A 27,409-nucleotide genomic window follows, 5' to 3' on the forward strand; every position below is an offset into this window, starting at 1 on the left:
TGGGCGGGAGGTGCACCGCCAGCCTGCGTCTGTGTGTGTGTGTGTGTGTGCACCATATCTGAGTTTGCTTGCCCGGCTGCGTGTACAAGGTACCCTGCCACCTGCCCGTGCAGTGGATCCGTGCGTGCCCGGGGCTGTGCCTGGCGGGGGACGGCCCCGCTCCCTCTCCCGCTCCCGCAGACGCGGCGCCGCCCAGCTCCCTGCTTCCCTCCCTCTCTCCCTCCTCCTTTCCCTCCCTCCCTCCCGCCGCCGCCGCCGCAGCCTCACCGAGACACAAAAAGCGGCTGGGCAGGGCCGGGCAGGGCCGGGCAGGGCCGCGCCGGCACCATGACGGAGACCACCAAGACCCACGTTATCCTGCTAGCCTGCGGCAGCTTCAACCCCATCACCAAGGGCCACATCCAGATGTTCGGTTAGTCCCGCCGGGACCCCGGCAGCGGTGCGGGGAGGAGGGGGAGGGTCGGGGCTGCACCATGGGTGGGGGTCAGTGTTTGAGGTGCATTTTGGATGGTGCAGGCACGTTCCCGGAGGTCCACGCGGTGGGTGGGGGGAATACCGAGGGGGGCAGCCCCAGCCGGGCGCTGTCCGCGGGAGGTGGTGCTGAAGGCGCCGCGGGCGGAGGCCGGCCCGGGCCTCGGCTCCGACCGCACCGATAAGCCATCAGCAGAAGGGCTGGCATCCTGCCTCGGGTTATGATTCCTTTAAGATAGCGGGTTCTCCCCGCCTGCACTCACCTTGTCACGCTCCCGCCCCCACAACCCCCCGGGATCGGGCTTGGCAGGGGCTTCTGTTGGTATTTGTAACCTGCCACTTCCCCGTTTGGTCTGAGTCTGTGCTCGCTGCAGCACTTTTATATCCTCTGTGACCGGTGAGGAAGGAAGGGACTGGGCCAAGCAGCTAAAGATAGGTATGGCAGAAGTGTACAAAAATATAGGCAGTTAATTGAAATAATGGAATGCCCACCCTTTAGATTGATAATAGGTCAAATGAATCTGAAATGCTCATGTGAGACAATATTACTGGGCATCTGTGAGATGATCCAAATGATGGGGATGCTACAATCACTGCTACAGCCTATTCAGGCAAGACAAGAGGGAGGGAGGGAGGAAGGGAATGAGGGAAGGATGGAGAGGGAGAGGGAGGAAGGGCAGTCTCCGTTAAAGGCAGTCTGACACGCCATAAATACTGACAGTTCAGATACGTCTTTAAATGCCTGGAGATCCCTATGCAAACAGTGACTTACCTAGCATGGGAAGGAGTTCAGTGAGGGTGAAGTGTCCACTACAGACCACTGAAAAAATGGAAGTAGAAAGATCAGCTACTCTAATATCCCTTCTTGGAGTGCAGAGAGAGGAACCACCCTTGACATCTGATAAGAGACTTGAGGCTGGGGAGCAGATGCTTAAGGTCTCGTGCTACAGCTGGAGAAGCATCCCTGGGGTTTCTAAGAGCTGTACATAGATTTCAAAGCACAAAAATAATTTAAATCAGCTTGGGGTATTTCTGCATCAGACATTGTTTTTATAGAACATAATGAGCTGGGCAGCAGGCTAGAAAAATGATCCTTTTTTGGATGCAAATGATCACATTATTATTCCACTTCATAAGTGCCAGGAAAATGTAATCCTGAGCACCAATACACCAGAAACATCAAAAAATTCTATCCCAGAAGCTAAAAAGCTGCAAATAAGGAACAAGAGGAACTATTTAAAAATAAAAATAATAATTAAATGAAGTTACATGGACCTGGCTAATAGAAGCTACTATTGATAAAAGAATTTCTATAATTCACATTATTTAGTCCTAGATAACATTTTGATTAAGAAAAGTAATACTAAAAATATCAATGTGGCCCATATTCAGCGGACTAAAAGCCAGTATCAAGATATATTTTAGAAAATAAGGATCAGTGAGATATTGATAGGCAATGGGTGTTTTTAGGAGACTCGCAATGAGTTTTTATTTTTTTTTCTCAGTACTGTTCAGTATCTTTGTCAATGACCTGGAAAAAAATACATAATCCCTGCCAATGACCCCAAAGTGTGTAGAATAGCAATTAATGATGGTAATGAGTCAGTTGTGCTGCCTGATTCAGGTTGTTTAATAAAAAGGACTTGTTCAAACAGCAAAGTCAAATGCAAAGTCATATGGTCCAGCAAGGAAGAACACTTGTCAAACATAAACAACAGGCAAATGTCTTCTGCCAAACAGTGACTGTGTCAAGGACTGAAGAGTGATTGTACGTAGTTTACTGAATACAAACTCTGTGTGATGCTGTAAATAAAGCAGCGAATACAATCCTTGTAGATATAAGCAGGGAAATATCAAGCAAAAAAAAGAAAGGTTGTATTATTTTCATGTATAGCATCAGTAAAATCCTTTTTAGAAGAGCAGTAACAAGAATTACATTAGCTTTGGAAACCAGGCTTTGTGGCGAGAATCTGGGAAGGCTCAATCTAAATCTATCCTTAAAAGTGTTAAAGAGCAACTTGATCATGGCCTTTAAGTATCTGCTTTAGGGACAGATATGTCATATGTGATAGAAGGGGCCTCCTTAATTCAACGGAGTAAAGACTAGTGAGATGCCAGGAGCAGTCTGGATACTGCACAACATCAAACTACATATATGGTTTTGAGTGAAGATAATCAAGTAGGAGGACAAAGTACTTGGGTACCTGATGGATACTCTGTTACCTGAAGGTCATAAATCAAGACTCAGGTATCTTTCAGAAAAATATGTTTTATTTCATAGAGAATGGCTTGATGTAGAAATGTTGTACGCATATGTCCTACAGAAATGCTGGAATACAAGTCTTGAAATACCTGATAGAGAAAAATGTGTCTTTCACAAGTAAAGGACACAGAATTTAGCTTCTAAATTCCTGTTCAGTTTTGTTTGAGGACCACTTCCCCCCAAGTCTAAAGGACTAATCAGGAGAAGCCATGGGAATCTCAACCAAAATCTGTGTTACTTGTTTAGCTGTGCTCTGAGTCCAACCAAAACAGTACAGCATCCTGTAAATGTTGCATTTCAAACAGCTGAATTTCTGCAAAAATATTGTCTTTATCTTTTGGGCAAATATGTGGGCTTTGTGATCCTGATAGAGGATTTTTTATTTTCTGTGTAGCATAGAGAGATACAATTTATCTATTTAACACATGGTACTAATTAAGCCTAAAGTCTAAGATTTGCACTGACATATCACTGTAGACATATCACTGTATGCTAACCATATTTTTTCTCAGTATGTTTCTTACCATTTTTTATTCAGGCCAAAAGCCAACCTTTTACATTAGGATTTTTGTCTGAGATGGGTTAATTATTTGGAAGTCTATTCTAGTGATGGAAAGGTTTCCATTGAATTATTTTTTCCGCCAGTCATGTGAATTTAAGACTCTGTATCATCATTATCCTTGGGTTTCCAGAAAGCTGGTATTCTTATTACAACACCAGACCTGCAACTGCAACTCACCACTGACCCTTGCATCTGTGCCAAGCTGAATATACAGCAACAAGGCTCCCTCTGTCCTCTGCCAGTTACAAGACTGGGTAACTGGGACTCACCAGATGAGGCTGATTCATATCTTTGTATATAAAACTAATATCATACCTATAAACTAATACTTAACATAAGATATATAATATGCAATAAAAAAGTAGGTGAGATATGGTGCTGTACCGCCATCTATACCAAAGGGTTGAGACAAACACCCACATAGCCCTGAAAACACTCTGAGTTATTTGTGGCATCAGATGTGCTTTGAGATATACTTATGTTCTGAGTCACAAATTTTACTTGTATTTTCTAGCTTTATGTGGCTATGGGAAACAGGATGCTCATGTGGTGGGGAGGAAAGGCAGGAGGAGAAAAGAGGGCAGAGGCTGTTTCTAAAACTTGACATGAACATTGGTGGCCTTTAGTCTAGAATCAAACTCCATATATATCCCCAAAGAAGTACAGAGAAGGAAAAGCAGATCCCACGCAAAAAGTTTCAGTAATTGGAGAAAAGTAAGATTCAGAAGAAAGTCCCGTGTAAAGCTGCATGAAAACCTCACCGCTGGCTTGTGCTGGGGAGCTCAGCTGCTTACCTTGGCTGGCATGGCTGATACACACCTAAACTCAAATCAATTCACTTTAATTTCCCACTGACAGAGCAATACTGAGCATGGGATAGATGCTTTACCCACCTCCCCTGCAGTGTTTGATTTTATTTTTCCTGTTGTCTTTTTATTAATTTTTCTTAACCTGTAGAAGAAAAAGGCTCTCTGTAAATGCCCACTTTACCCATTTTGGCAGGTTAGACATTCTTTCTTGCCTTTTTAAAGTTCTGAAATTCCTTACAACACAGCATTTCACATGCAAACTTCTGGTTTCAGGGAAAAAGTCTTGCTCAAAACCAGTTTTATTTCTGCCCAGTTCTAAGAGTAGCTTGACACAGATTCATTTCCACAGCTTGGGTCACCTCTCAAAATCAACCCTTTCTTACACATCTCTGTCCCTCTTTATACCTCTGCTCATCAGAAATGTCATTCAGATGTGGCCTTCTCATAGGCAGTATTGGTACCTTAGGTGTTTTAAACTTGCTTAGCCATAGCGTTTCGCACCCACTTAATTTCAAACAGCGCTTGGACCTGTACAAGAACAGAAAAATATAGCTTGTATATAGGGTGACTCCTGAAAGTCAGCAAATCTCCACTGTTTTCCCCTTCCCCACCTTTTTTGTCTAATTAGAATTAATTTTTCCCTATATCCTGTGTGGATGTTGTTGAAGAGAATTTGTATCCCAACCAAGAGCTGGGCAAAAAGCATATCTGATGGAAGACAATGAAAGAGGACTCTGCCATCAAAAGTAAAACTCTCTGTTGCATGGCTTCATAAGAAAATTTGAGCAATTAAAAATCCCACCAAGCTGCTTTCTGATTATTCAGCACAACCCTTCTAGAGGAGCAGCACTGAAGTCTGCTGCATCACATAAAGAGGGTTGTGAGATGAAGGGATGCAGTTTTGTAAGTGAAAAGGTAAAGAGGGAGGAAGCAGCAGAAGCTGAGGCTTTTTGTAATGGTGTGTGGCTTTAATATCCTGAATTTCCAGAATTTATTTTTCTTATTTTGTTGAGATGACTGAACTGCAGAGCAGTTAAACGAGAATACCACTGCCTGGAACATTGCTGGGAGAAATGCATGAGCAGAATGACAGCTCACCCTTACCCCCTCTTTCCTCTTTTGCTTGAATGCCAATATATCTGCAAATATCCAGAAGCAAATTCTTCCCTTCCCCCCCATCTAGCAAAAAGTCATCAGGAGCTTGAGAGAGATTCCCTCTGCCATCTGCAACATGAGTAAGAAGTCAAAGCCTTTGCAAGGCTGCCTCATGTTTCCATTTTGTCTCCAGCCTGAAATCTGAATGTGTAATTAGCTGGAGTGATCGATGGAGTGAGAGGTGGGTAATGGGATTCTGGGAGGACATGACAGACAGACAGGGCCTGATTGAGTCCCAGCTGTGCTCTGCATAGCTTTGGCATGGCTCAGGGAGCTCAGGCAGCACAGGCAGAGTGTCAGTGGAAGGACCAGACCTGGGGCAGAGCCAGAACAGACATTACTTGTAACACCCTGGTTGATTTATTGGACATGGGGAGTTGTAGCATCCATGCTCACCTCTCAACAGCTTAAGCTGATGCTGAAGAGGCACTGCAACACACAGAGGAGCTTCCACTGACTCCCAAGCTGCTGAAATCACAGCAAACAGCCAAAATCTTTCACAGGTGCAAAGGATCTGGTAGGGCCCAGCCAAGTGCTCCTGCCTCTAAGTGGTGGCAGACAGTGGAACCTGTCAGCCCAGCCTTGTGCCTTGACTGGTGAGTCATTGACACACCTCTGCTCCCAGCACTTGACCAAAATGTGCTGAAACTGCAGTTTCTTGGGTGCTGTGCCATGAGGGCAGAGCAGCACCAGCAGGACTGCAACACCCATGGCTCTTTTGGGTGCTATTACATAATGTCACATTCCTATCACTGCACCCCATACATACATGGTCTTTATCACCAGATTCTTACATCTCAAGCATCTCATCTCCCGTTTATGACCCAAAGAGAGGAGTTTTCCCAAGCATCAGATTAAGCTCCATCAATAACTACTCAGGGATTCTTTTAAAATGTTTATAAGTTCTTAAATATTTAGCAGTATTTATTACGGTCTGTGGGACATTGTCTCTGACAATGCCACCTCCCCAAATATGCCACATACCTTCTCTTAATTCCACTGACTATAAACAAATCCTGCCACGAGAAATCCAGTCCTACAACCTCATTCAAGAAACAGGGGCCCACTTCCATTTAGAAACTGTTTTCACTTACTAACGTGCTCGCACCTCCTGCCTCATCTTATCTGACACTTTTTTCATAGCAGCTGCGCCATGCTGAGGGTATCAATTACCTCAATGTTAAACACCAGCAGTGGCAACCCATGTCTCTCATGTGACCTTGGACAAGTGACTATCTGTCCCAGCTGGTGCAATGAGGGGGACTTACATCTCAGCTTTCCCTACTAGGCTGCTGCGGGTTTGTGTCAGGTACTGTAGTGATGGGGAACACAGGGAGATCGTGATTAGGCTGATCGTGCATCTGAGCAGCAGCTGCCTCAGAATAGACATCCTCATGCTTGCATGTTCTGGCCTTCAAAATGCCTTCGTCAGCAAGGCAGGGGGGCTACATGAGGTCCCTGAGCCGAGGCAGAAGACATAGGCATGCACTGGAGCTAAGGTCAAGACCATGTCCCACCACCTGTGGCCAGGAGGTCAAGCAGAAGCAGTCCAGCTGTGTTGAATGTGCAGGAAAAGTAACCTGAAGCTTAACCCTAACCTCCACATGGGACCAGGGAGCCAAAAGCAGCTACAGAAAGACCTGACAGAAAAAAAATACTGTCTTTTTCTAAGACAGAAAAATCAGCCTAAAATGGTGAGGACAGCAAGGCTGCTCTGGATTTTGAGATGAGCATGGTTCTCTGGCTTTTATAACCCACAGATTCAAGCTTTCATGTGATGCCAGAAGTGCCCAGCCAAGCAGGGATAGATTTTCAAGGTACCTGGCATAAGAAAGCAGGGAAAAGTCAGTAGTGCCCATCACAGCCCTGAAAACAAACCAGGGCCAGGCCACAACTGCAGTCCACCACATAGCAGCTTTGTTTGCATGTGTTGATAGTGTGCCATCATGACTGGAGAAGATAAACCTAGGTCAGGAGCACTTTCTTCTTTTTTCTCTCTTCCTTTTCATCAACTGATTTCCTTCAATAAGCCTGAGCTGCTGGATGTAGCTTGGTCACACCAGCAAAAAACTGATAAATCCACATTTTGGGAACAGAAAAATCTGGAATCTTTAGGAATACGTATTTTCAAGAGCCACTATAGGGCTTGCCCCACAGGAGGAGAGCTGGGATAAGTCTGTTTTGGACCTGAAGTAGGAGGCAAATGCAGAGGAACTGCCCACGGGATGGGTGGAGAACCCGTCTCTGAGCCAGACAAGGAAAGTCTTGCTCAGCGACAGCTCCACAAAGGTTTCTACTTTCATTGAAAATCCAACAGCCCCTAATTGAGCTTAAGCCATCCCTGAGGAAATCACATTTTGCTAGGGCTTATTGGCAAGAGAAGTTAGAAAATCCAGTTTTCCCAGAGAAATCTCATAAGCTGGGTTGGGGATGCCAAAAGGCATAGCTTTGCTTCTGGTGCCTTTGCTTTGTGCAAAGGCATTGTTGATTCTTCTTCTGGGGAAATAGGGTCTCGGGAATAGATTTATGAAGGAGAGGGTTTTGCTGAGCCACACAGCCAGGCGAGACACAGCAGCAGGAATGGGAACATGACCACCACGAGGCTAAAGTCCTACCTTGGCTGCCTTCACCACTCCATGCAATAACCAGCATCCCCCTGGCCTTTCTGCATTTCTGTAGATGGGATGTTTTCTGCCTGCACAGTCCTGGTTCAGCCAGTGCAGATCCCTGCCAGGATCAGTGTCTTTGGATGCTTTGCCAGCAAAGACAAACCATGAGTCAAACTCACAGCACAGGGATCAGTCCCATGTAGAGGCAACTCAAGACCAGCAAAGAGCCACTGGGCAAACGCTCCCCATCTCTATTCCATTGGGAATCAGGGACTGTAAATCTGCCACTCCTGGTAAGGTTATGATCCTGAAGGAGCAGCACGACATGCACCAGGGTGTACAAAGCACTGCCTTTGATGTGCTACGATGACTTAGAAATGAAAACAAACAGAACACTTGCACGGGGAAATTAGGACAGTGGAAAACAAGTGTAGAAAGCTTTTTTTTTTTCAATTTTATTTTTTCCTTCCATTAAAAAAAAAAGGCACTGGGTGACACTGATTTCCCAGCTGGTAGCTGGCTGAGATGGGACCTCTCTAGGGAAGAACACTGAGGTGCCTGTCCTACTTCAGATGTGCCACCCACATCCTGGTGAAAGGGAAATACAAAATCAGGCAGGATAATGAAAATATTCACCAGGGGCCTTTTGCTGCTACCCTTGTCCTGTTTGACTCTATCCATGGGCCCAGGGCAATAAAAATCATTTCCAAACAGAGCAGTCAGGACTATTTGGAACACCCACCCCTCTGCTTGCCAAACAGTTTATTTTTGCTCCTGATATTTAGATTCTTATCAAAGCTGAGATACAGCCACAGAATACCAGCTCCAGGCCAGATTTGCGTCGCAATTTGATGTTGCTTTACTGTGGGTGGCACATTTACATCACTTTACACCAGCTGGAGAGTTGTTAGCCTTGAAAACCCTATAGGAGAGACAAATTTCAGCTGAAATCACTGCCACTGCTTTCTGCCCAGTCTATCTGCAATGACACTTATTCCTCTGGTTTGTAGTTAAATAAACCGGAGTGCTCAGAGGGACATTTACACCTAGTGCTGGCAAATGCACCTTTTGGCACATTTCTCTCTAAAAATCTAAGGAAAGCATTACACTGGAAGAGGAAAACTTATTCCACTCCACCATGCTACAGTGTGCATGCTGTACTCCTTGCTGACTTATGGAGTGATCAGCTAACGCACCAGCCACAGAATGGTTCACTTCAATACCATACACACAGACACTCGTCTTACCTGGAGATGCTTAATCCCTCTCTGAAGGCTTCTAAGCAAGGTGCTTCCCTGCTGTCTTGTAGCAGGGAGCTCAAGAAATATCCTTCTTCAGATTAGGTCTTTTTCATCCATTTTTGTCTGCTAAGAGTTGTTTCTACCAGCTGCCCTTTACCTTGTCAGCTGAACACCTCTAAGATACCCAGGCAGCAGATCTGGGTGTCAGCTACTAGGTGGAAGGTGGTCCACCTTGGCAGAACTTAGATGCCCATCCTTCAGGTGAGACCCAGTGAGGGGCTGAGCATGTTCCTCTTCTCCTTGTGATACCAGGATGGAAATCCCTGGGCAATAAGTTATATCACTTTTCCTTAGAAGTAGTGAGAGTAACAGCACTGTGTTTATCACCTGCCTGACATAAAAGTAGAGTCAGTCCCTACCTGGGAGAGTTGGGGGCAGCTTCAACCTGAGAAGCAGCTGCCCGTAATTGTCCTCATGTTGCTCACCTGATAGATATTGCTTGCTTCCACCTGCTGCATCAGAGCAGGATGGGATTCTCCAGTGGCAAAACGTATTTTGGCTTTGATTACTTTGCCAGACTCTTACTCAGATGCTTCTTTTCAAGCTCTGGGGCCTGGAGAGTTTCTTCCTGGGCTCCTGTGTGACTTCTCACATGCACCACTGCTTGCAGAACTCCAGTTGTGAAAAAAAGGGAAAAATAAGATGCTTTCAATTTAAATTTCAACTTCAATGGTGTAAAATAAGCTTCATCTGGAAACCCAGATCACCTGCAACCAGCCAGTTCCCCTGCCCAGGCCCCTTTTTGTTTGGTCTCCAGTGAATGCTTTGCTATTTTTAAGTCAGCTCACTGTGACTCAATCTTCAACCTTTTTTGTGGTTTGGGGTTGTTTTGGTTTTTTTTTTTTTGTTTTGTTTTGTTTTTTAAACATCTCACTTTTTCTTCCATGAAACTGTGAGTGGTCAACAGATGGTGATAGTATGAGTCCTGTTAGTCATCACTCAGGTAGCTCTCAGAGTTGGATGCTGGTGGGGAGCCTGGGTGGGCTGAGAGGCTGAAGGGTCAGATGCTGCAATGTCAGTTCTCTGGGGCCTCTCACAGCATCTGCTTCCATAAGGAGTTTTGAGATATTTGGTGGCCAGTGCTTTTTTCAGCTTATGAAAAGCTATTAAAAGAAATGTGCAGCAATAACTGAAGCCATTTAGCATGGAAGTCCCTTCCAAATTTGTTACTTCTACAGTGCCTGAGTGCAGGTATGGACTGACAGGGGGATGGTGAGGAAATGCGTAACAGATCAATTAGCTCGGAGATGAAAATCATTCAGTATTAGGGGCTTAATGGGATTTTTCTACCAACCAAAAGTCTCCTGGGAATCTGTCTGACATCATCTATGAGGCACTGAGCTTGAGGCAGGACATACTGTTTGGGTCAGTGGGACACACTGGTATCTCCCCAGGCTTCCCTTGAGAAGGGTCAACGCTGTGATGAAGAACAACTCTCTCCCTCTCCTCCAGATTCTTCCCAGAAGAAAAAGCTTCCCTGGAGAGTGGTCAGGGCCTGTTCTTATATTAGAAATGTTGTCTTGTCCCTCCAAGAAGTCCAGAGAATGGAGTGCCAATGTTTTCCCCAACACTGAGGTGCAGCTGTAGGTGAGGTGTGGATAAAGACACTGGCTGGGGCAGAAAAAGTAGCCCTGGGGTAGAGAGAGCTGGGCTCCAGGATGAGTACATCTCTGATTAATGTGTTCTTGATCTGGCATTCAGAGTTATACATATATATATATGATTTGGGATATATATATATATATATATATATATATATATATACACACACCCCCCACTTAATTAGGCTGAGAGTAACTGCTGGCTCCTTGCCGAGTTGGGCTTGGGGTAGGAAGCAATGTTTAGGTCCTGCAAGTGCTGCTAGCTCAAGAATAAAACAAAGTGTGCTGGCGTATCTGGGTCACGCTCCCCTGCAGGAGAAGGTATTTTAGACAGCAGGAAAGCGCTTGCCTTGCCCTTGGCACATGTGGCCACATCCCACCTCCCATCCAAGGATGCTGGAAGCCAAATTGCTCAAAATGAAAATGAGACATCAGGGAAATGGTTTTGCCTTCTCCATCACTCATGGCTGTACACCCTCTTCTGCCCTGGCTCTCAAAGAGCGATTTAGACTGCAAAACTTCCTTGCCTCACTGCTACTTTCTGTGTGTTTTCAGAGAGCTGGTGCAGAGCATGAGCAGGCTGCAGGCTCTCCCCTGGGGAGAAGGGCATAATCAGAGCTGGCTGGTGGCATTCCTCTGTAAAATAAAAATATAAGTAAAAAGAAGAAGGAGCTCTCAGTGGTGTAGCTGAAACAGGTAGAAAAGCAAAGCAAACACAATTTAAAATTACACCTTAAAAAATTGAACATGGGGCATATTTGATCTCATTAACGTCAATTTAGGTGATGGAGCAGTGCCAGAGCCACCGAAACATTGTGATTAGATACACTTACTGAGAAATGCCAAAGGGAAACATCTTTTAAATAAGCACTTATTTCCTATTTGGGAAGCAGGAAGATATTTTTTCATTCAGTCTGGACAAAATCATCACCATTTCTGCAGCCCTGGACTATACCCTCTGACTGTTTTTCCCTGCTGTTACCTTGCAGGAAAGTGGTGGTGCCAAAAATATTTGAAATGCAGTTGCAGGGGAGATGGAGCAGCAGGGAGGTGTCACCAGTGCTTGGGAAAGTTCTGAGAGTCACCCCTGTCCGCTCCCTAACATAGCAAGGCTAAGGTGAACCACCAGCTGCATCAGAGGGGTTGTGCTGGGAGCCATGGAGCTGGGAGCTGTGGCTGAAAGGTCTCTGCTACACAAGCACACTGCCAGTGGGCTACTGCATGTCTTGGCTAGGTCCATCACTGGTAGTTCATTTATGTCAACAATGTTGAAAAGCCATGCAGGCTGTCTGAAGCATTAAGGACAACTTACACTGGAAAAGAAATAGCCTTTTCTCTTCTAATCCAACATCCTTGCATTGGTGTTGCAGGCTATAAAGTGCTCATAGAAAATGAAAATACCAGAGGGTGTTTTCTGAGGTACAGTGCAGTCTCTGGACATCACAGGCAAGAAATGATCCAGGAAAGGGGTGGGACAGAAGGCTGAGCTCAGTGACAACGAATTGGTCAGAAATGCATCAAACCAATAAAGAAGTACACTCAGACTCCTGAGACTGATGGCTTTTCTGACCAAAATCTACTCTTTCTCAGGCAAAAATCTTTGCACAAGCCAGGGGGTAGGAGGAGTTTGGGGGGGGGGGGGGGGGGGGATAGGAATGTCAGATGCTGCATAGACTGTTGAGTGTAAGGAATACAGATTATAAGATACAAACTTACTGCAGTGTGTTTGACATTAACCATGTCTGCAGGGAGACCACAAACCTGATCCCCACAAGCAGCATCTTTTGCATGAAAGACACAAAAAAAAGTACAAAAAGTCCTTTTTTGAGAACATGGACCTAGGGATTTGGAGGAAGCACCACACTATCAGAGCAGCCACAGCAGTTCAAAGCTATGACCCAGCAAACCTAGTGTCCCATTTCCAGAAACCCATCAGAATGATCACTGCCATGCTTGGGTGTGGAGCTCCTCAGCTTAGCCTCATGCCATGCAATGCCCTGCTTTCTTCATGTTGGAAGACCAAAGGACAGCAGAAGTCCCAAGGATGGCAGGAGACCCAAGGACATCAGGAGAGTCACCCTCTTTGCCCTTTCTGCGCCAGCCATGACTTCCATTCTGTCTCCCTGTCCTTGCTGCCCAGCTCGTACCTGTGCCTCATGTGGAGCCACATTGCTGATCACCCATCGTTTCAAGGTGCTGAGAAGCACATGCCATGGCAGGAGGCATTGCAACTGCAGCCTGGGGTGGGATATGACCCAAGGCTTGATGAGCTGACACATTCTGACAGGCTTGGCTATGGCCCCATTAAGCCACTGAAGTCAGTTTAAGAAGAATCAATCTGTAGAAAAAGTAAACGAAGATTTAAACACAGCATCATGGTTGCAGTGTGGAAGCCCCTAGATGGTACAAACTAATGTTGCAGACTTGTGGCTGAAGCCATGGTTGGCTGAAGCCTTCCCCGGATTCTCTGCCCCAGGAGTGAGGGTAGCGCTGCCACAGTGCCAGCCCTGCTAGCAGCATAGCTCCTCTCCACATGGGATTTGAGATGTCCTTTAAGAAAACACAATCTTTTTAAAGTATTTTGCTTTGAAGTGGATGGCTGTGAAGGTCTGGCTTAGATTATGATTACATGAACAAGCAAACCAGCAGAGCCACAAGCAAGCCAGTACAGTTACTCAGTGGATGCAATCTTGCAAGCAAATGGATGTGCTCTGCCCCAAAACCAAATGAGAATGGATCGGTTTTGGAAGTGAAGAGATGCTCTGTAAGTTGTAGGCAAGGCAGGACCAGAAGGCAGATCTTCCCATTCCTGGCTCAGACCTCTGTTTGCCGCATCATACTAGTGCTTTATAGCCTGCACATTTGTCCAAATATTTCCCTTGCAGAGATTTAACAGTCAGGTGTTCTTGTTTTTTGTTTTTGTTTTTTTGTCAATGCATATTTAAGTTCTGTTTGGTATTTCTGATGTAGACATCAAGCTCTTGAAAATGTGGATCCCAACTTTTATCTATATACTTCAGAGAGCAACATTGTTTTTACAGGTTTCTCTAAATAATATTGTGCAGGTTAAAAAAAACAAATGAACAATTTTGATGGCAACACTGATCATCAATGTTCATCTCCTCCCAACAGCACACCCCTCTGAGCACTGCGAGGCCAGCGACACCTCAGCATCCCATAGGATCTGTCCACCTGTTTGCCCTGCTGTAGAAGCAGGCAAATACTTTTTCAACCTGCAGTCCCAAGAATTATACAGGTTTGCTTGGGTTTCCAATCACTTGCATATATATGTAAGAGAGGAGCTGTTTTTTGCAGGAAAAGATGTTTTATGAAGGCAGGCAGCGGTGGTGGAGATTGGCGTGAACTCCTGCGTGCTGGAGCTGAGATGACGTGCCACCTGCATGGATTACATGCCCTGAAGATCCATGCTTGGTGCTGGGGTGTTTAAATACAGGCCTTGAGGAATTGATAAGCAAAATCATTGGCTTTTGCCAGCAAAATTCAAGGCAAATTAATATCATCAGTCACCCTTGAGACTGTGGAGTTATGTGTAAGGAGTTCAGCTTGTCTAAAGAGTGAACTTGATAAAGGTGCCATACAAAGCATGGAGATAAATGGATCAGTGTTTTTCATCTTCTTTAGACAAGTAAAATCAAGTCAGGGCAAAGCAGGGATAACGAGATGATGTGTTCATCTAAAACACAGTGGCATCTTTTCTGTTAGGGAATTTCCTTTTTATTTTGATTTGCATTTTAAATTGCATTACAATATAAAGGTCAATGGTGGTACATTGATATTGGCTTCTCTGCACACCCAAAACCACAGCTCTGCCGTGAGACAGCATGCATCAGGGAGGATCCACTTTGGCTTTTCCAACATCATGCCTGGATTTTGTCCCTGCATGGTGGCAGCTGGCTCCAAGTATTCCAGTTTTCTTCTTGCACATGCTTTCGAGGTTTTCAGGGTAGCTTTCCTGTGAACCTCCTCTGCTTGTAGGCTCATCCAAAACCAATTCTTCACTCTTTTTAATTCCTCTTCCAACATCATAGCTCAATTCTTTACTTTTTTTGGGAGGTTTTTTGCTGTAAATGTCTCTCAATGATGTTTTCTGTAACTTACACCTTTTTTTTCAATCTATAAGAGGTCCTGGAACGTGATTTGTGTGAAAGATACCAGAAAAAGCAGAATCAGGGAAAAAATGGCTTTTTTTTTTCCTCTCCCTCTTGATTGATTGACCTTGAAGGCACAGATGGAAAAGCCAGTAACATCAATAAAGGCAAGCACAGACAATTGGAAGGGGAGAAGTGCTGCTGGTACACCCTGATTCTTCTCTTTAAAATGCAGAATGGTGAAGAAAGAGGATTTTTTTTCACATTTGGCTTCCTGGGCAAGGGGTTACTGAGGGCTGCCATGGTGGGCTGCAAAGGGAATCCCAGCACCCGTGGAGTTTTGTGCTTTAATTCATGGTGCTGGTTCAAAACCCCTCATGCATGCAAAAAAAAAAAAATTAAAAGAAAGGAAAGGAAAAAACCAAATCCTCAGAGTACTGTATTTTTCTGTGTATGCTCCCCCACAGGGTGCTTCTTCAGGTACCACTTGAAGCACCGATAATCATAGTCATGCACAAGGTTGGGTTTGGTCCCTTCACTGCACCACTGAAACCCACTGACAGACACAGGTGCTTCCACACAGGTCTCAGCAGATAAACAACCAGCAAAGATGAAAAGATATGGTTCAAACCAAACTGCTGGAATTAATCCCTTCAAGCTCTGGATTTTGAGGGCAGGGAGGGAAACTTTCAGTACATCTAATTCAGGCAATTGGATTTTACTCCCTACACTGATCAAATGATACAAGCCCGTGTTTCTCTCTCTTGGGGCTGGCACACCCAGGGCACAGGAGCTGGGAAGCAAGCCAGGGAAAGGATTTCAGGTGAGTCTGAGGAAGAGTTTTTATCGAGGCTGGCAAATCCACAGGCTGTCACTGGGGCCTGGGGCTGCTCAATGGCTGGGAAGGGGGGAAAGTCCACAGCAATTATAGTTCCTTTGTTGTCTTTCAACTGTCCCAATAGCTGAAAAATATTCCACAGTAGAAATTTCAAAATTCAGAGGAAATAAAATTATTTCAGCCAAGCAGTTCCTCAGCACCATCTCTACCTCCCTGCCCGGCTAGACCCTCTCACCTCCCTCAGTGTATAAGGGCTCCTCATCTGTCCCAGGCTGTTTCAAGAGAGCTCTAAATTAATTTCAGAACTGAATTTTTGCCCTGAGCATGTCCAGGAGTGAGGGTTTGGCAGCTGAAGAGGTGCATTGCTGGAAGAATGGTCACTTCCTAAACAGCACAACCACATTCACACCACCATTCACAGTCAGAGAGGATTATCTGACCAGGAAACATGCAGGAAAAAACCATACACAGTGAGGTACCCTTGGAAAAGTCCCTTTCCCCACATCTGGACCCACCAAGATGTGCTCTCACCTGCCTGTTGTGCTGAGCTTTGGCCCAGGGCACACCACCACTCCCACATGTTCAAACCCAACTGGTAGTATCCTCATGGCACTGTTCTTCCCTTCTTTTTTCCTGTTTCTCTTTGGGAAAGTTTCTTTCAGAGGGGAAATGGGATCTTGACTGTTTTGGCAAAGATGGGATCGTAGTGTGGGTTCCCTGCCCCAACATCTGATGCCAGATTAAACAGCAGGGACATGGAAACATCTCTTCAGATGGCTGGAGTTAGCTTTGATGCTTATTTCCAAGGAATAATGCAGCTATACTGCAAGTGCAATGTGCCTGGGGAACAAGGCAGTTGCAGTACACCTAAAGGGAGAGTTTAAGTAAAGAAAATGGGTTATACAACTGCAAAAGCTTGGGAGCAGGTGTTGTTGCTTCTGTGACATGACAAGATGGGACTTTCCATCTCCAGCATCAGTGTCAAGCCCTCTTTGATTCCCTGAGAGGGCCTTCAGAGGAGAATTGGGGTACAAATGTATGTGCTCTAGGGCAGAGGAGGGATGTTGGATGTGGGAAGAGGCACCCGTGGGAGTTTAGCAACTCTTCACCAGCATTTTTATCCTGTCTTTTGGAAACGCCAGCTCAAGGCTGTGCATCAGGCTGGAGGGTCTCTGGTAAGTCTCTTGGTGTGGTGTGACACAAGGAGGGAGTGGTGTCAGAGCCGTGTGGCTGTTGAGAGACTAGCTGAGGTGCGCAGATGATGGGTACCACAGGAAGAGGACCTGGGGAGAGCCCAGGGATGACACAGCTGACACTAAATAGCATGTGTTGGTGGGGACAGCAGCAAGAATTTGAGGGAGAAAAGGCTGAAGGCAAAGGAGTCAAGTGTGTCAGGAGATAAAAGCATCGTGGTGAAGAGCAGTGACAAACATGGGTGCAACCCTATGAGGCACTGACAAAGAGGTTTCTAGAAAAGGAAGACAGAATTGTCATTGCCCAAAGCCCAGGGCAGCCCTGTCTGCAGGCAGAGAGGGAAGCAGGATGTGTGGCTGCCTCAGGAACTACCCAAGGAAGGAAGGGAAAAACAGTGACGGGAAAAGTGCCCAAAAGCAAGTGAGACCTTGGACACTGGCTGGCAACTGTGGCAGGGACCATGCTGTGACTGACACTGCAATTGCTCTCACAGTGGAGCTGCTGTTCCCCAAACAGACAGCTCCATCTGTCTTGTTCAAGTTCACACAGGGTAGACCCCAGGAGCCCATATGCAGGGCATTTGAGCCCCCACTTCCCAGTGCATGCAGGAAAGGCTTCCCCCTTTCCCACTGGGATGATGTACTCTCAGATCAATACTTCCACTCCTCTACCAAGGCTTCATACTGCAGGAGCAATTCCCAGCAGCTACCTTCTGTGAGTTGGATCAAGCAAGGCGTGACCAGAGTTTGAGCGAGCAGGGAGAAAGCAGGGTTGGAGCTAGAGGTTGGGAGCTCACCAGAAGCATCCCAGCACTTTCCAGTGGAAAGGAGCAGATGCAGACAAATATCTTGGTTCTGTTGTGGTGCTCCTTTTGGTGAATCCCTCAGTATTTCCAAAGCAGTGGCACATGAGGTGTTGGTCTTGTGGTGAGGATGGCAGGTATCCATCTATGCTAAGCACCTGTGCATAAAGCCCTGTGGGAGATGTCAGTTCTTATATAGAATGTCAACCAACAGCACATGTTAAAATCACAGACTAACAGAATGGTTTGGGTTAGGAGTGACCTTCAAGGATCAGTTAGCCCAACCCTCCTGCCATGGACAGGGACATCTTTCATCAGGTTACTCAAAGCCCCATCCAACCTGAACTTCAATGCTTGCAGGGATGAGCCATCCACAACTTCTCTGGGCAACCTGTTCCAGTGTCCTACCACCCACATTGCAAAAAAATTTCTTCCTTGTACCTGCCCTAGATCTACCCTATTTTACTTTAAAACTGTTGCCCCTTGTCCTGTCACTACATGTCCTGATAAAAAAAAAAAACACAACCAACAACAAACAAACAAAAAAAAACCCCTAAATTTTTCTTAGAAGCCAACTTTCTGTATTGGAAGGTCACAAGAGGGTCTCCCAGAGCTTTCTCTTCTCCAGGCTGAACAACCCCAACTGTCTCAACCTTTCTCAAATTCTTAACCTCTCTGACCATTCCCATGGCCTCTTTGGGTCCTGCTCTAACAGGTCTATGTCTGACTTATACTGGGGTGCCCAGAGCTGAACGCAGTATCCCAGGTGGGGTCTCAGGAGGGAGAAGCAGAAGGGGAGTATCTTGTCACTGAACCTGCTGACCACAGTGCTGGTGATGCCCTCAGGACAGGATTGGCTTTCTAGGAAGCAAGCACACACTATCGGCTTGTGTTCAATTTGTCACTCACCAGTATCCCTTTCTCAGCAGGGCTGCTCTCAATCCATCCATCCCCCAGTCTGTAATGATTTACTCCTGCAGGGGTTGCAGCCAGACACTGACATATGAGCCAGCAAGTTTTCTGCTCAGAAAACAAAGGGGGTGTCCTTGTACCCCAGTGGTGGCAAAGGCAGTGGGGTTTATTATCATCATGGTGCTTTTTTTAATTTTGCTCATATCTTTGGAGTCCTTGTCAAAGTGATGGTTAAGGTTAGGAGACGCTTTCTAGCTGTTAGGAAAGCTTTGGGCTGATAGTCAGCAGGTTGTAGCAGGTGAGGAAGGGAGAAGTTATGAGGAGAGAGAGGATGAACACTGTTTATGGGCAGAGAAAAACAGAAAGGAAAGGAAAGGAAAGTGAATGAACAAGCTTCATGTCTCACCTTGTGAGCTCAGTTCCTCCAGAGCCGCTGTAAGAGCCTGGCTCTGCAGAGCAACTCTTGTCAGTGGTGCAGGCTCTCAGCTCTCCCTCTGGTGTCCTGGCAAGGTGGTTGAAGGTGGTTTTGAGTCTGAACATGATTTAGTTTTTGCTAAAGACCTGCCTTGTTCCACCAAATCCTCCTTTATGCAAGGTTTAATGTCCCCAGGAAGGTCCATGCTCAGCATCACCAAGGATAACACTGAATGAGATGGATCGTAAAAATGAAGCCAGTCCTTTGCTTGGTTGCCTTTCTCACCCAGTACAGCCAGAACAAGTTGCTCCATGGGCATTGGCCAAAGCCAGTAGACAGCAATGGGGCATTATGGGACTTATGTGTCCAGTTGAATCCTCCTGCACCCTTTTCCTTGTCCTTCTCCTTCAGAGCGAGCCCGGGATTATCTGCACAAGACCGGACGCTTCATCGTCATTGGTGGCATTGTCTCACCCGTGCACGACTCCTATGGGAAGACGGTGGGTTGTCCCCATTCTCCCTTTCTGCTACCTATATGCTATGGTATCTTTGAAGCCAGGGTCAAGCACTGGGCAGCACTGCATGCACCTGTCCTTTCATGGACATCCTCTGCACAGGATAGCTCTGAATCATGGGAAAGTTTCCAAGGGGAAAGAGGTGATGAAAACACTCACTCTTTAGAAACTGCAGCAAGACCCTATAACCAGCCAAAGTACTAGACAGCAAAAAGAAATGTTCTCTGCCAAAATGCTGGTGGTGATCTTGTTGGGTTGTTTTGGGGTGTGGGGTTTTTTTGTAGCTTTTGTTTTTCTGAATGATTTCAAAGCAATAATGCAAACAGGGGCCTTTAAAAGCACTTTCAAGGGGGGGAAATCCAAATTAGGAGAGTAAAGAATTTTCTTCTCTCCTGAAAGCTGTAGAAATTTCATCAAGAAACCACCATTCCCATTCTGGCACCACTGCAGTGCAGGGCTGAGAGTGGTGGTGCTGAGAAAATATCACAGACCAGTGCATAACCAGGGCTCAAGCAAGTCAGGGACTCCTCCCCTCCAGCAAACAGGAACTTGAATAAATTTTTGTGAGCAGGAGAGTCTGCTCTCATCTGACTGAGCCCAATGCTCTGCCCTGGGAGGGTTTGCAAGCCAGGGCTGGCCAGGGCACGATGCTTGCTTCCCATAACTGTTCCTCCATCACCCTCTCTCGTAGGGTCTGGTTTCAAGCCGGCACCGCCTGACCATGTGCCAGCTGGCTGTGCAGTCCTCCGACTGGATCAGGTGAGTGGCAGAGCCCACACCTGCAGCAGTGCCAACAGCCCCTGCCCCTTTCCTGGCACTGTGGTGGTAAAGTCCTGCATGGAAAGTGGAAATGCCACCAGCTGCTAGAGCTCCAGGATGGACTTTCCCTCCCAGCTAAAGCTTAACTATAAACTGGAGGTCTTCCTCTTCTATTCCATCAAAGAACCGATAAGTGTTACACCATCCTTCAAGGGAGCCCTTTGACTTCAGGGGATCCTGCAACCCCCTGCCTTCCCCCTTGAATATGTGGTGTCTGGGTAGGCTCAAAGTCACCCAACCCACCCCACCCCAGCCTTGTGCTGTGGCACCTCCCCTTTCTATACCTGTAGCATCAGCCCACAGTCTCTCCCCTTCCCAGCACTGCCAGGTGACATGTGGTGGCTGAGGTGGGATCAGAAACATCTTTGGGCTGTCCTCAGAAAACAGGGTTGTAACACATGTAGTTACATCCAAGCCAATGAAAGCTGTTTAGTTGGGTACAGAGAGTGGGTAGATGTCCAGGCCCATATTCAGATCCCCAGAGCTATCTGGGAGAACAGAACTGGAGGGCTAAAGGAAGGACATGGTCCATGGCAGTGCTGGGCGAATGATGGTGGCTGCTCATGGCACTGCTTGGCTGGCCTGGTGGGGAAAAGGCAGCATGGCCAGGAGGTCAGGCAGTGACATCAGCCAACCGTGTTGCCTTGCTGTGCTCCACACAGGGTGGACCCTTGGGAGTGCTACCAGGACACCTGGCAGACCACTTGCAGCGTGCTGGAGCACCACCGTGACCTGATGAAGGTGAGGCAGCCCTGGTGCTGTGGATGCACCCGGGGTGATGCTGTGGGGGAAGCGCAGGAGTGGGGGTGCTCTTGCACCAGCATATGGAGATCAACAACTGGAATATGGCTGGGGCAAGCAGGCAGATGACGTGCAAGAACATGCCTGAAATCCTGACCCGCAACAGGTGTGAGATACTTTGTCAGAGCCCCTTTGAGCTCTTAGCACTGATGGCAAAAGCAAATTGAGCCCTTCAGCTGGATCCAGCAGCAAACTCAGGCCCATGTACACCAGAAGGGGAGTGCAGTGAAGGTGAGGATGGGCATAAGCCAAATCATTAATGTGGAGTGCTTGCTCTGCCCTGAGGGACGGAGAGGTAGAGGAGCACCCCCACTCACCAGTGTTGTGGTTTAAGCATGGCCAGCAATTAAGTACTTAATTGCTACCTGCTTACTCTTTCCCCATCCCTAGTGGGATGAGGAGGAGAATCAGATGAAAGTTTAAAACCCATGGACTGAGATACAGTTTAGCAATTGAAATAAAACATAAAAATTAATAAAGATAAAAGGAAATAAAGAGAGAGGGAGGGAGAGGAAGGAATAAACCCTGCCTCCCTTACCCCAAAAAATACCCAAGTGATGCACAGTACAATTGCTCACCACCTGCTGACTGATACCCAGCCCGACCTGAGCAGTGATCTGAGCCTTCTGGGTAACTTCCCTTGGTTTATATCCTGGGCATGACATGCTATGTGGTATGGAATGCCCCTTTGGCTAGTTTGGGTCAGGTGTCCTGTCTCTGCTTCCTCCCGGCTTCTTGTGCCCCTCATCACTGGCAGAGCATGAGAGGCTGAAAGTCCTTGATCAGGGTAAGTGCTACTGAGCAACAACTAAAACATCGGTGTGTTACCAGCATTGTTCTCAGACTAAATTCAAAACACAGCACTGCCCCAGCTACTGGGAAGAAAATTAACTCTATCCCAGCTGGAACCAGGACAAGCAGCTAAGATGAAACCAATACAAGAACCTGACAGAGTGACTCAGCAGGCAAATCCAGCATCTGGAAAATCCCTGGAGAGCACAAAACCCAGGAGAAAAAATCCCTCCAAATCCCAGGCAGGCCTGAGAGCCAAAGAGGAAGGTGACTGCCCTTGGGTGACCGCAGGGAGGGGGGAACAGGACTGCTGCCAACACTTGGATATAGTGAACAAATCAAGGACAGGAAATGGATAAAACAGCATCATACAAACTCACCGGCAGCCTGGACAGGAGGCATAGAGGAAGCATTAACCAGCCTGACAGGATATCTAGTGCATCCAGGGACTCTGGTGTCAGAGCCAGGGAGCCTCTGGAGATGCCTTCCTTGTCCTGCAGGGACTTGTGAAGGAAAAGAGGTCACAATTGCTCCCAGGGTAATGTGTAAGCTGCTGGCTTTGCACCACAGATTCATTAGACACTGTATTTTTATTTGTTCATCAGCACTTACAGCACCTCCCTGTGACTGGGGCAATGCCAGCTGCAGGCAGCATGGCTGCAGCCTTGCCAGCCTCATGGGTGCACACAAAAAGTTAATCCCACCATACCCAGCCTTAATCACAAGTCATTATTCACAGGGTCCTGCTAGTCCTATCTCTATCTGGTGAGGTTGGATGGAGGTGGGGATCCTAAAGTGAGGTTGGAGTTACGTGTCACTGGAGATAACTTCAGCTTGGGTTGCAGAGGCTCAGTACAGTCACATAAAGGTTTTGGGAGGTAGCTGGGGTGAAGACACAGTTCCAGTTATATCTCTCCTTTGTTGCAGAGAGTGACTGGCTGCATCCTCTCCAATGTCAACACACCCTCCATCACTCCTGTGATCGGCCAGCCCCAGAACGAGTCCTCACAGACCATCTACCAGAACAACAACAACGTCTCCAGCAAGCCCACTGCAGGTAGGGAAGAGGGGAATGAACATCCATCCCTCACCTCCCAGCCAGAGCTGCCAAGCATTAGGAACAGTGATTCATCATCTTATTTTTGGGCCAGATCATTCATCAGTCTCCAAGCACAGGGTTGGGTGAGGACGTGATAGAGGAGTTAACATCCAGTGCAGCAAGGGGAACTGAGAATAGCTTAAAATAGCTGTGAAATCTCACTGGCCTTCAGCTGGATGATGTCCACATGGTGAAATCAGCTAAGAGAAAAGCTACCTGGTATCCACAGACTGCATGCAAGGGATGAACTGGCAGGAAAAGTGGTATGGCTGGATCCCCAAGAGCTGGTGTGATGTGGGACACGGAAGTATTAGCTGGGGATAAGAGGGGGCATTACTTAAATCCCATAAAAAATAACATCTTGTGATCTTTTTAGTGATTTTAGCTATCCATCTTGTCCCTTCAAAGCACAGCATAGCACTCTCAGGAGTTAAGGCTGTGTTTGCTTTGGAGGTGATGGGGAGATACTGAGAGCAGCTTATGCACTTAGGCATAAGAGTATCTTGCAGGACCAGGGTGGCCAAAGCACTTGCATGAGTTGGTCACACAGCCTCTAATTCATTTGCCTTCTTCACTTTTAGCAAAGATCCTCGGGAAGGTGGGAGAAAGCCTGAGCCGGATTTGCTGTGTTCGCCCACCCATGGAGCGCTTCACTTTTGTGGGTACGTAACTGAAAGGTCCAGCATCATCTCTGCTTTCACTCCAGTCCCCAGCCTTTCTCCCAGCCCCATCTTCTAGGCTGAGCACCAATACCTCTCTTTTGCTTCCTTCCCTCAGATGAAAATGCCAACTTGGGGACAGTGATGAGATATGAGGAGATCGGTGAGTACACACACCCCCTCCACATCATTCTGACTCCTCTGGGTCAGTGCTATGGAGCTCCAGGAGCAGTTTCGTGACAGATCCAGTGGTGACTGAAGGATGCTGGATCATCTCACCCTGGTGCTAGCTACCAAAGAAAGGGAGGACATGAAAGTCCTCTAAGATGAGCAAGTAAAACCTCTGGTGCTTCACCATCAGCTTTGCTAAAGCAAACACAGCCATGGCCAGGGCTTTGAGCAGTCCCCTGGGCTCTCAACATTGCCCTGTGGCTGGAGCCCCTGCAACAGATCACAAAGCAATTGTGGGTGCCTGTAGCATGGAGAAATTACTCCCTTCCCCAGGGATACCCCACCTCCAGGGCTGGAGCATAGCCATCCATAGTTGAACAGCATGTAGCAATGCTCACAACAACCCAGCAGCATAGGATTGGAGCTGAAATCAAGTAGGAGGAAGTATTTGATGTTTGGCACCAGTAGGGATGTGAGAAGGGACATGGGATCTTTATCAGGACTTCTTTTGGTAGGTGAGGTCTGTGCAGAAGAAGTTTCTTCCCCAAGAAGTGCAATGGGGAGGAGGGTAAGAAGTGCCCTCTCAGCCCCATTTGCTCCTACTTTTGAGCTTTTCTGCTTCTTTTCTCCAGAGCTTCGCATCTTACTGCTCTGTGGCAGCGACCTGCTGGAGTCCTTCTGTATCCCTGGTCTCTGGAACGAGGCAGATGTGAGTCACCACTGCTGAGCACCTCTCCATGCCCTCTTCCTCAGGTTCCCTTTCCCAGCCCCGCTTCCCAGACCCAGCACTCCCAGGAGCTGCTCAGGTCTCCTGGGATGGCAGGAGCTGTGCCCAGCATCCCCACCGCCTCTTCCATCTCAACCCTGACCTTACTCACAGGCAGCCTGAGGGACAGGGTCTGCGCGACAAACTAGATTTTCATGGCACCAGCCCTAGAGGAGGAGCTGGCTTACCAAACCACACAGTGCTCGCAGCAGTCAGAGCATTGCTGGCAATGGTATCTCCCCTGGCTCTTCACTGAAATCAGTCAACACAACCTGACCCCTTCCTTGAGTCTCTCAATCATTTCTGAAATCAGTTACCATGTCTTCAATCCTGAGGTTTTTAAAAACAATTAGCTGGCAGTTATGTCCTCTGAAAGGCTGCAAAATCTGAGATGAGGCAAGTCTTGAAGCCCAGCACAAAGGATGCAAAAATTTGATGTCAAAGCACAGGCAGAGGATGCATTCTGCACCAGCAACACCTCCTGTACTCCTGCTGCCTGAATTTGCTGACTTCGCACTCTTTCGGAAGGACCTGATTTGTCTTATCTGAGATGGGTGTGAGCAGCAGGAGCCATCCCTACATGGTGGCAAACTTGACCACCAGACTTGGCTCAAACAACCTCGGGAGAACAACCCTACAAGGCCTGTGACAGAACCAACACATCTGTCCTGCTCACAAAGCCTTCCAGCAAGGCAGAGGTCACATCCTCCCTGGGCAACCACTTCTGCTGCCATCCTCCTTTTACCATAACTAGTCCTCCCTAAAGCCTAACCTCAGCATATAATGAAAAGAATCAACCCTGTGCCTTTCCACTGCAGACCACTCACTATGCCTGCCATCACTTGATAATTCCAAGTTTTGGCCACATGCCTTTGAGATAGTCTCAAATTCACTTCCTATCTCCATCCATAGCCCAGTTTTCATGGAGTGGGGTGTTGGGGGTAGGCAGCAACAGGTTTTGTGAGGGGTGGTTATAAAGCTCTCCCCACTTTGGGTTGCTCCTAGATGGAGGTGATTGTTGGGGAGTTTGGGATTGTGGTGGTGCCCCGTGATGGAGCAGACCCTGACCGGATCATGAACCACTCCTCCATACTCCGCAAGTACAAAGTAAGTGGATGCACATGTGGTCAAGGAAGATTGTGAGAGGACCAAGACCCTCTCTTTACCCAAGGGAGCACTTCTGCCACAGGGCACAAAATGTCTTGAGGCCAGATGCTCCCAGCTGCTAGGTGGGGTGGGCAATGGGGCCACAACAGCGGCTCCCCAAGTCCGCTGGGGTGGAGGGGCTGGTGGTGCAGACACCTGCTTTCAAGCCATCTGTCCTCTCTTCCTCCTTGCCCTGCAGAACAACATCCTGGTAGTGAAGGATGACTCAAACCACCCCATGTCGGTTGTCAGCTCCACCAAAAGCAGGTGGGTGATGCAGGGCAGCTCCCACAACAAAGTGGGGAAAGGGGTGTCCCACAGCCACCCAAGTGGGTTCTGATCCCTTTCTCTCCCCACACACTTCCAGACTGGCCCTGCAGCACGGGGATGGGCACGTTGTGGATTACCTCTGCCAGCCCGTCATTGACTACATCCTCAAGAGCCAGCTCTACATCAATGCCTCTGGCTAAACACCAGAGGTCTTGCAGGGAGACAGCCCTCATGTCCCGCCTGCCTACAGCTTTCTGTCACTCTTCTTTCTCTCTCTCTCAGTCTGTGCCTCCATCTCTCTCCCCACCCCATCGCCTCCTGCCCGTGTCTGCCTCTCACCCCCTGCGCCAACGCTCTATCGTGCAGCAATGTCCAGGGAACCGCAGCACGGCCCCAAGGAGAATGGTTTGGTCTGTTTTTTCAGGGAACCACCCTCCCACTCACAAAAGGGGAGGAAGGGGTGACCTGAAAAAGAGTAGCTCTGACACCCCCCTCCCAGCATGTCACTGGGAAATGGTTCCACTGGTCCATCCTCCCAGCATGCTCAGAGCAGGGGCTTCCTCTTCTGCATCATCTTAGAGTACTTAAGCTCAGTAAATCTAGGTGGACTTTTTTTTCTTAACTAGTTTTAATGTGAGCCCCTTGGACCTCTCACCATGATGACCAAATGAATACTGGTTGGCAACAGGCAGTTGTAACACAACTGGCTCAGTGCCCTTTAGCAGGTGAATTTCCTCAGGCCAGCAATAGGACAACCCAGCTAACAAAATCCTCCCCCTGGCCCTAAAAAATCATGGAGAGTGCATTTCTGAAAGGAAGCAGAGCCTTGGGTAAGCATGGCTGCCAAAGCATTACTAGGGGGGATGTCATGTCTCACCTCTCCTTGGCTGCAAGTGGCCCCAACTCACCCTAGGTCACCCCCTAGGCAAGCAGAGTTGGGGAGATGCTCTACTCTGACTCAGTGTCAGAGCGGGCAGCCCTCAGCATCTAGAAAGGGACCCACCGTTTATGAAGCCAAGAAAGGAGGGAGAAAGAATCACAGAATCATAGAATAGTTAGGATTGGAAAGGACCTCAAGATCATCTAGTTCCAACCCCCCTGCCATGGGCAGGGACACCTCACACTAAACCATATCACCCAAGGCTTCATCCAACCTGGCCTTGAACACCGCCAGGGATGGAGCATTCACAATCTCCCTGGGCAACCCATTCCAGTACCTCACCACCCTCACAGTAAAGAATTTCTTCCTTATATCCAGTCTAAACCTCTGCTGTTTAAGTTTCAACCTGTTACCCCTTGTCCTATCACTACAGTCCCTAATGAATAGTCC

General features: G+C 47.4%; 1 protein-coding gene across 1 annotated transcript; it reads left to right on the forward strand.

Annotated features, from left to right (window-relative positions):
* The first annotated feature begins 267 nt into the window (after positions 1 to 267).
* NMNAT2 (nicotinamide nucleotide adenylyltransferase 2) lies at positions 268 to 27,176 on the forward strand. Its single transcript, XM_005150177.3, has 11 exons — positions 268 to 412; positions 19,453 to 19,541; positions 20,248 to 20,315; positions 21,038 to 21,116; positions 22,896 to 23,025; positions 23,649 to 23,729; positions 23,845 to 23,889; positions 24,530 to 24,606; positions 25,669 to 25,770; positions 26,009 to 26,076; positions 26,177 to 27,176. Exons 1-11 carry the CDS (start codon positions 328 to 330, stop codon positions 26,277 to 26,279), a joined length of 927 nt encoding a protein of 308 aa, XP_005150234.1. The 5' UTR covers positions 268 to 327; the 3' UTR covers positions 26,280 to 27,176.
* Positions 27,177 to 27,409: the final 233 nt, after the last annotated feature.

Source organism: Melopsittacus undulatus, chromosome 6, assembly GCF_012275295.1.
Source record: "Melopsittacus undulatus isolate bMelUnd1 chromosome 6, bMelUnd1.mat.Z, whole genome shotgun sequence".
Taxonomy (NCBI): Eukaryota; Metazoa; Chordata; class Aves; order Psittaciformes; family Psittaculidae; genus Melopsittacus; species Melopsittacus undulatus.

Bases quoted from the DNA above. Each gene is read 5' to 3' on its own strand.
- NMNAT2 (XM_005150177.3), top strand. From the start codon at position 328: ATGACGGAGACCACCAAGACCCACGTTATCCTGCTAGCCTGCGGCAGC. The intron at 20,316-21,037 runs GTGAGTGGCAGA...TGCTCCACACAG, and splicing joins CAGTCCTCCGACTGGATCAG to GGTGGACCCTTGGGAGTGCT. The intron at 26,077-26,176 runs GTGGGTGATGCA...ACACACTTCCAG, and splicing joins GTCAGCTCCACCAAAAGCAG to ACTGGCCCTGCAGCACGGGG.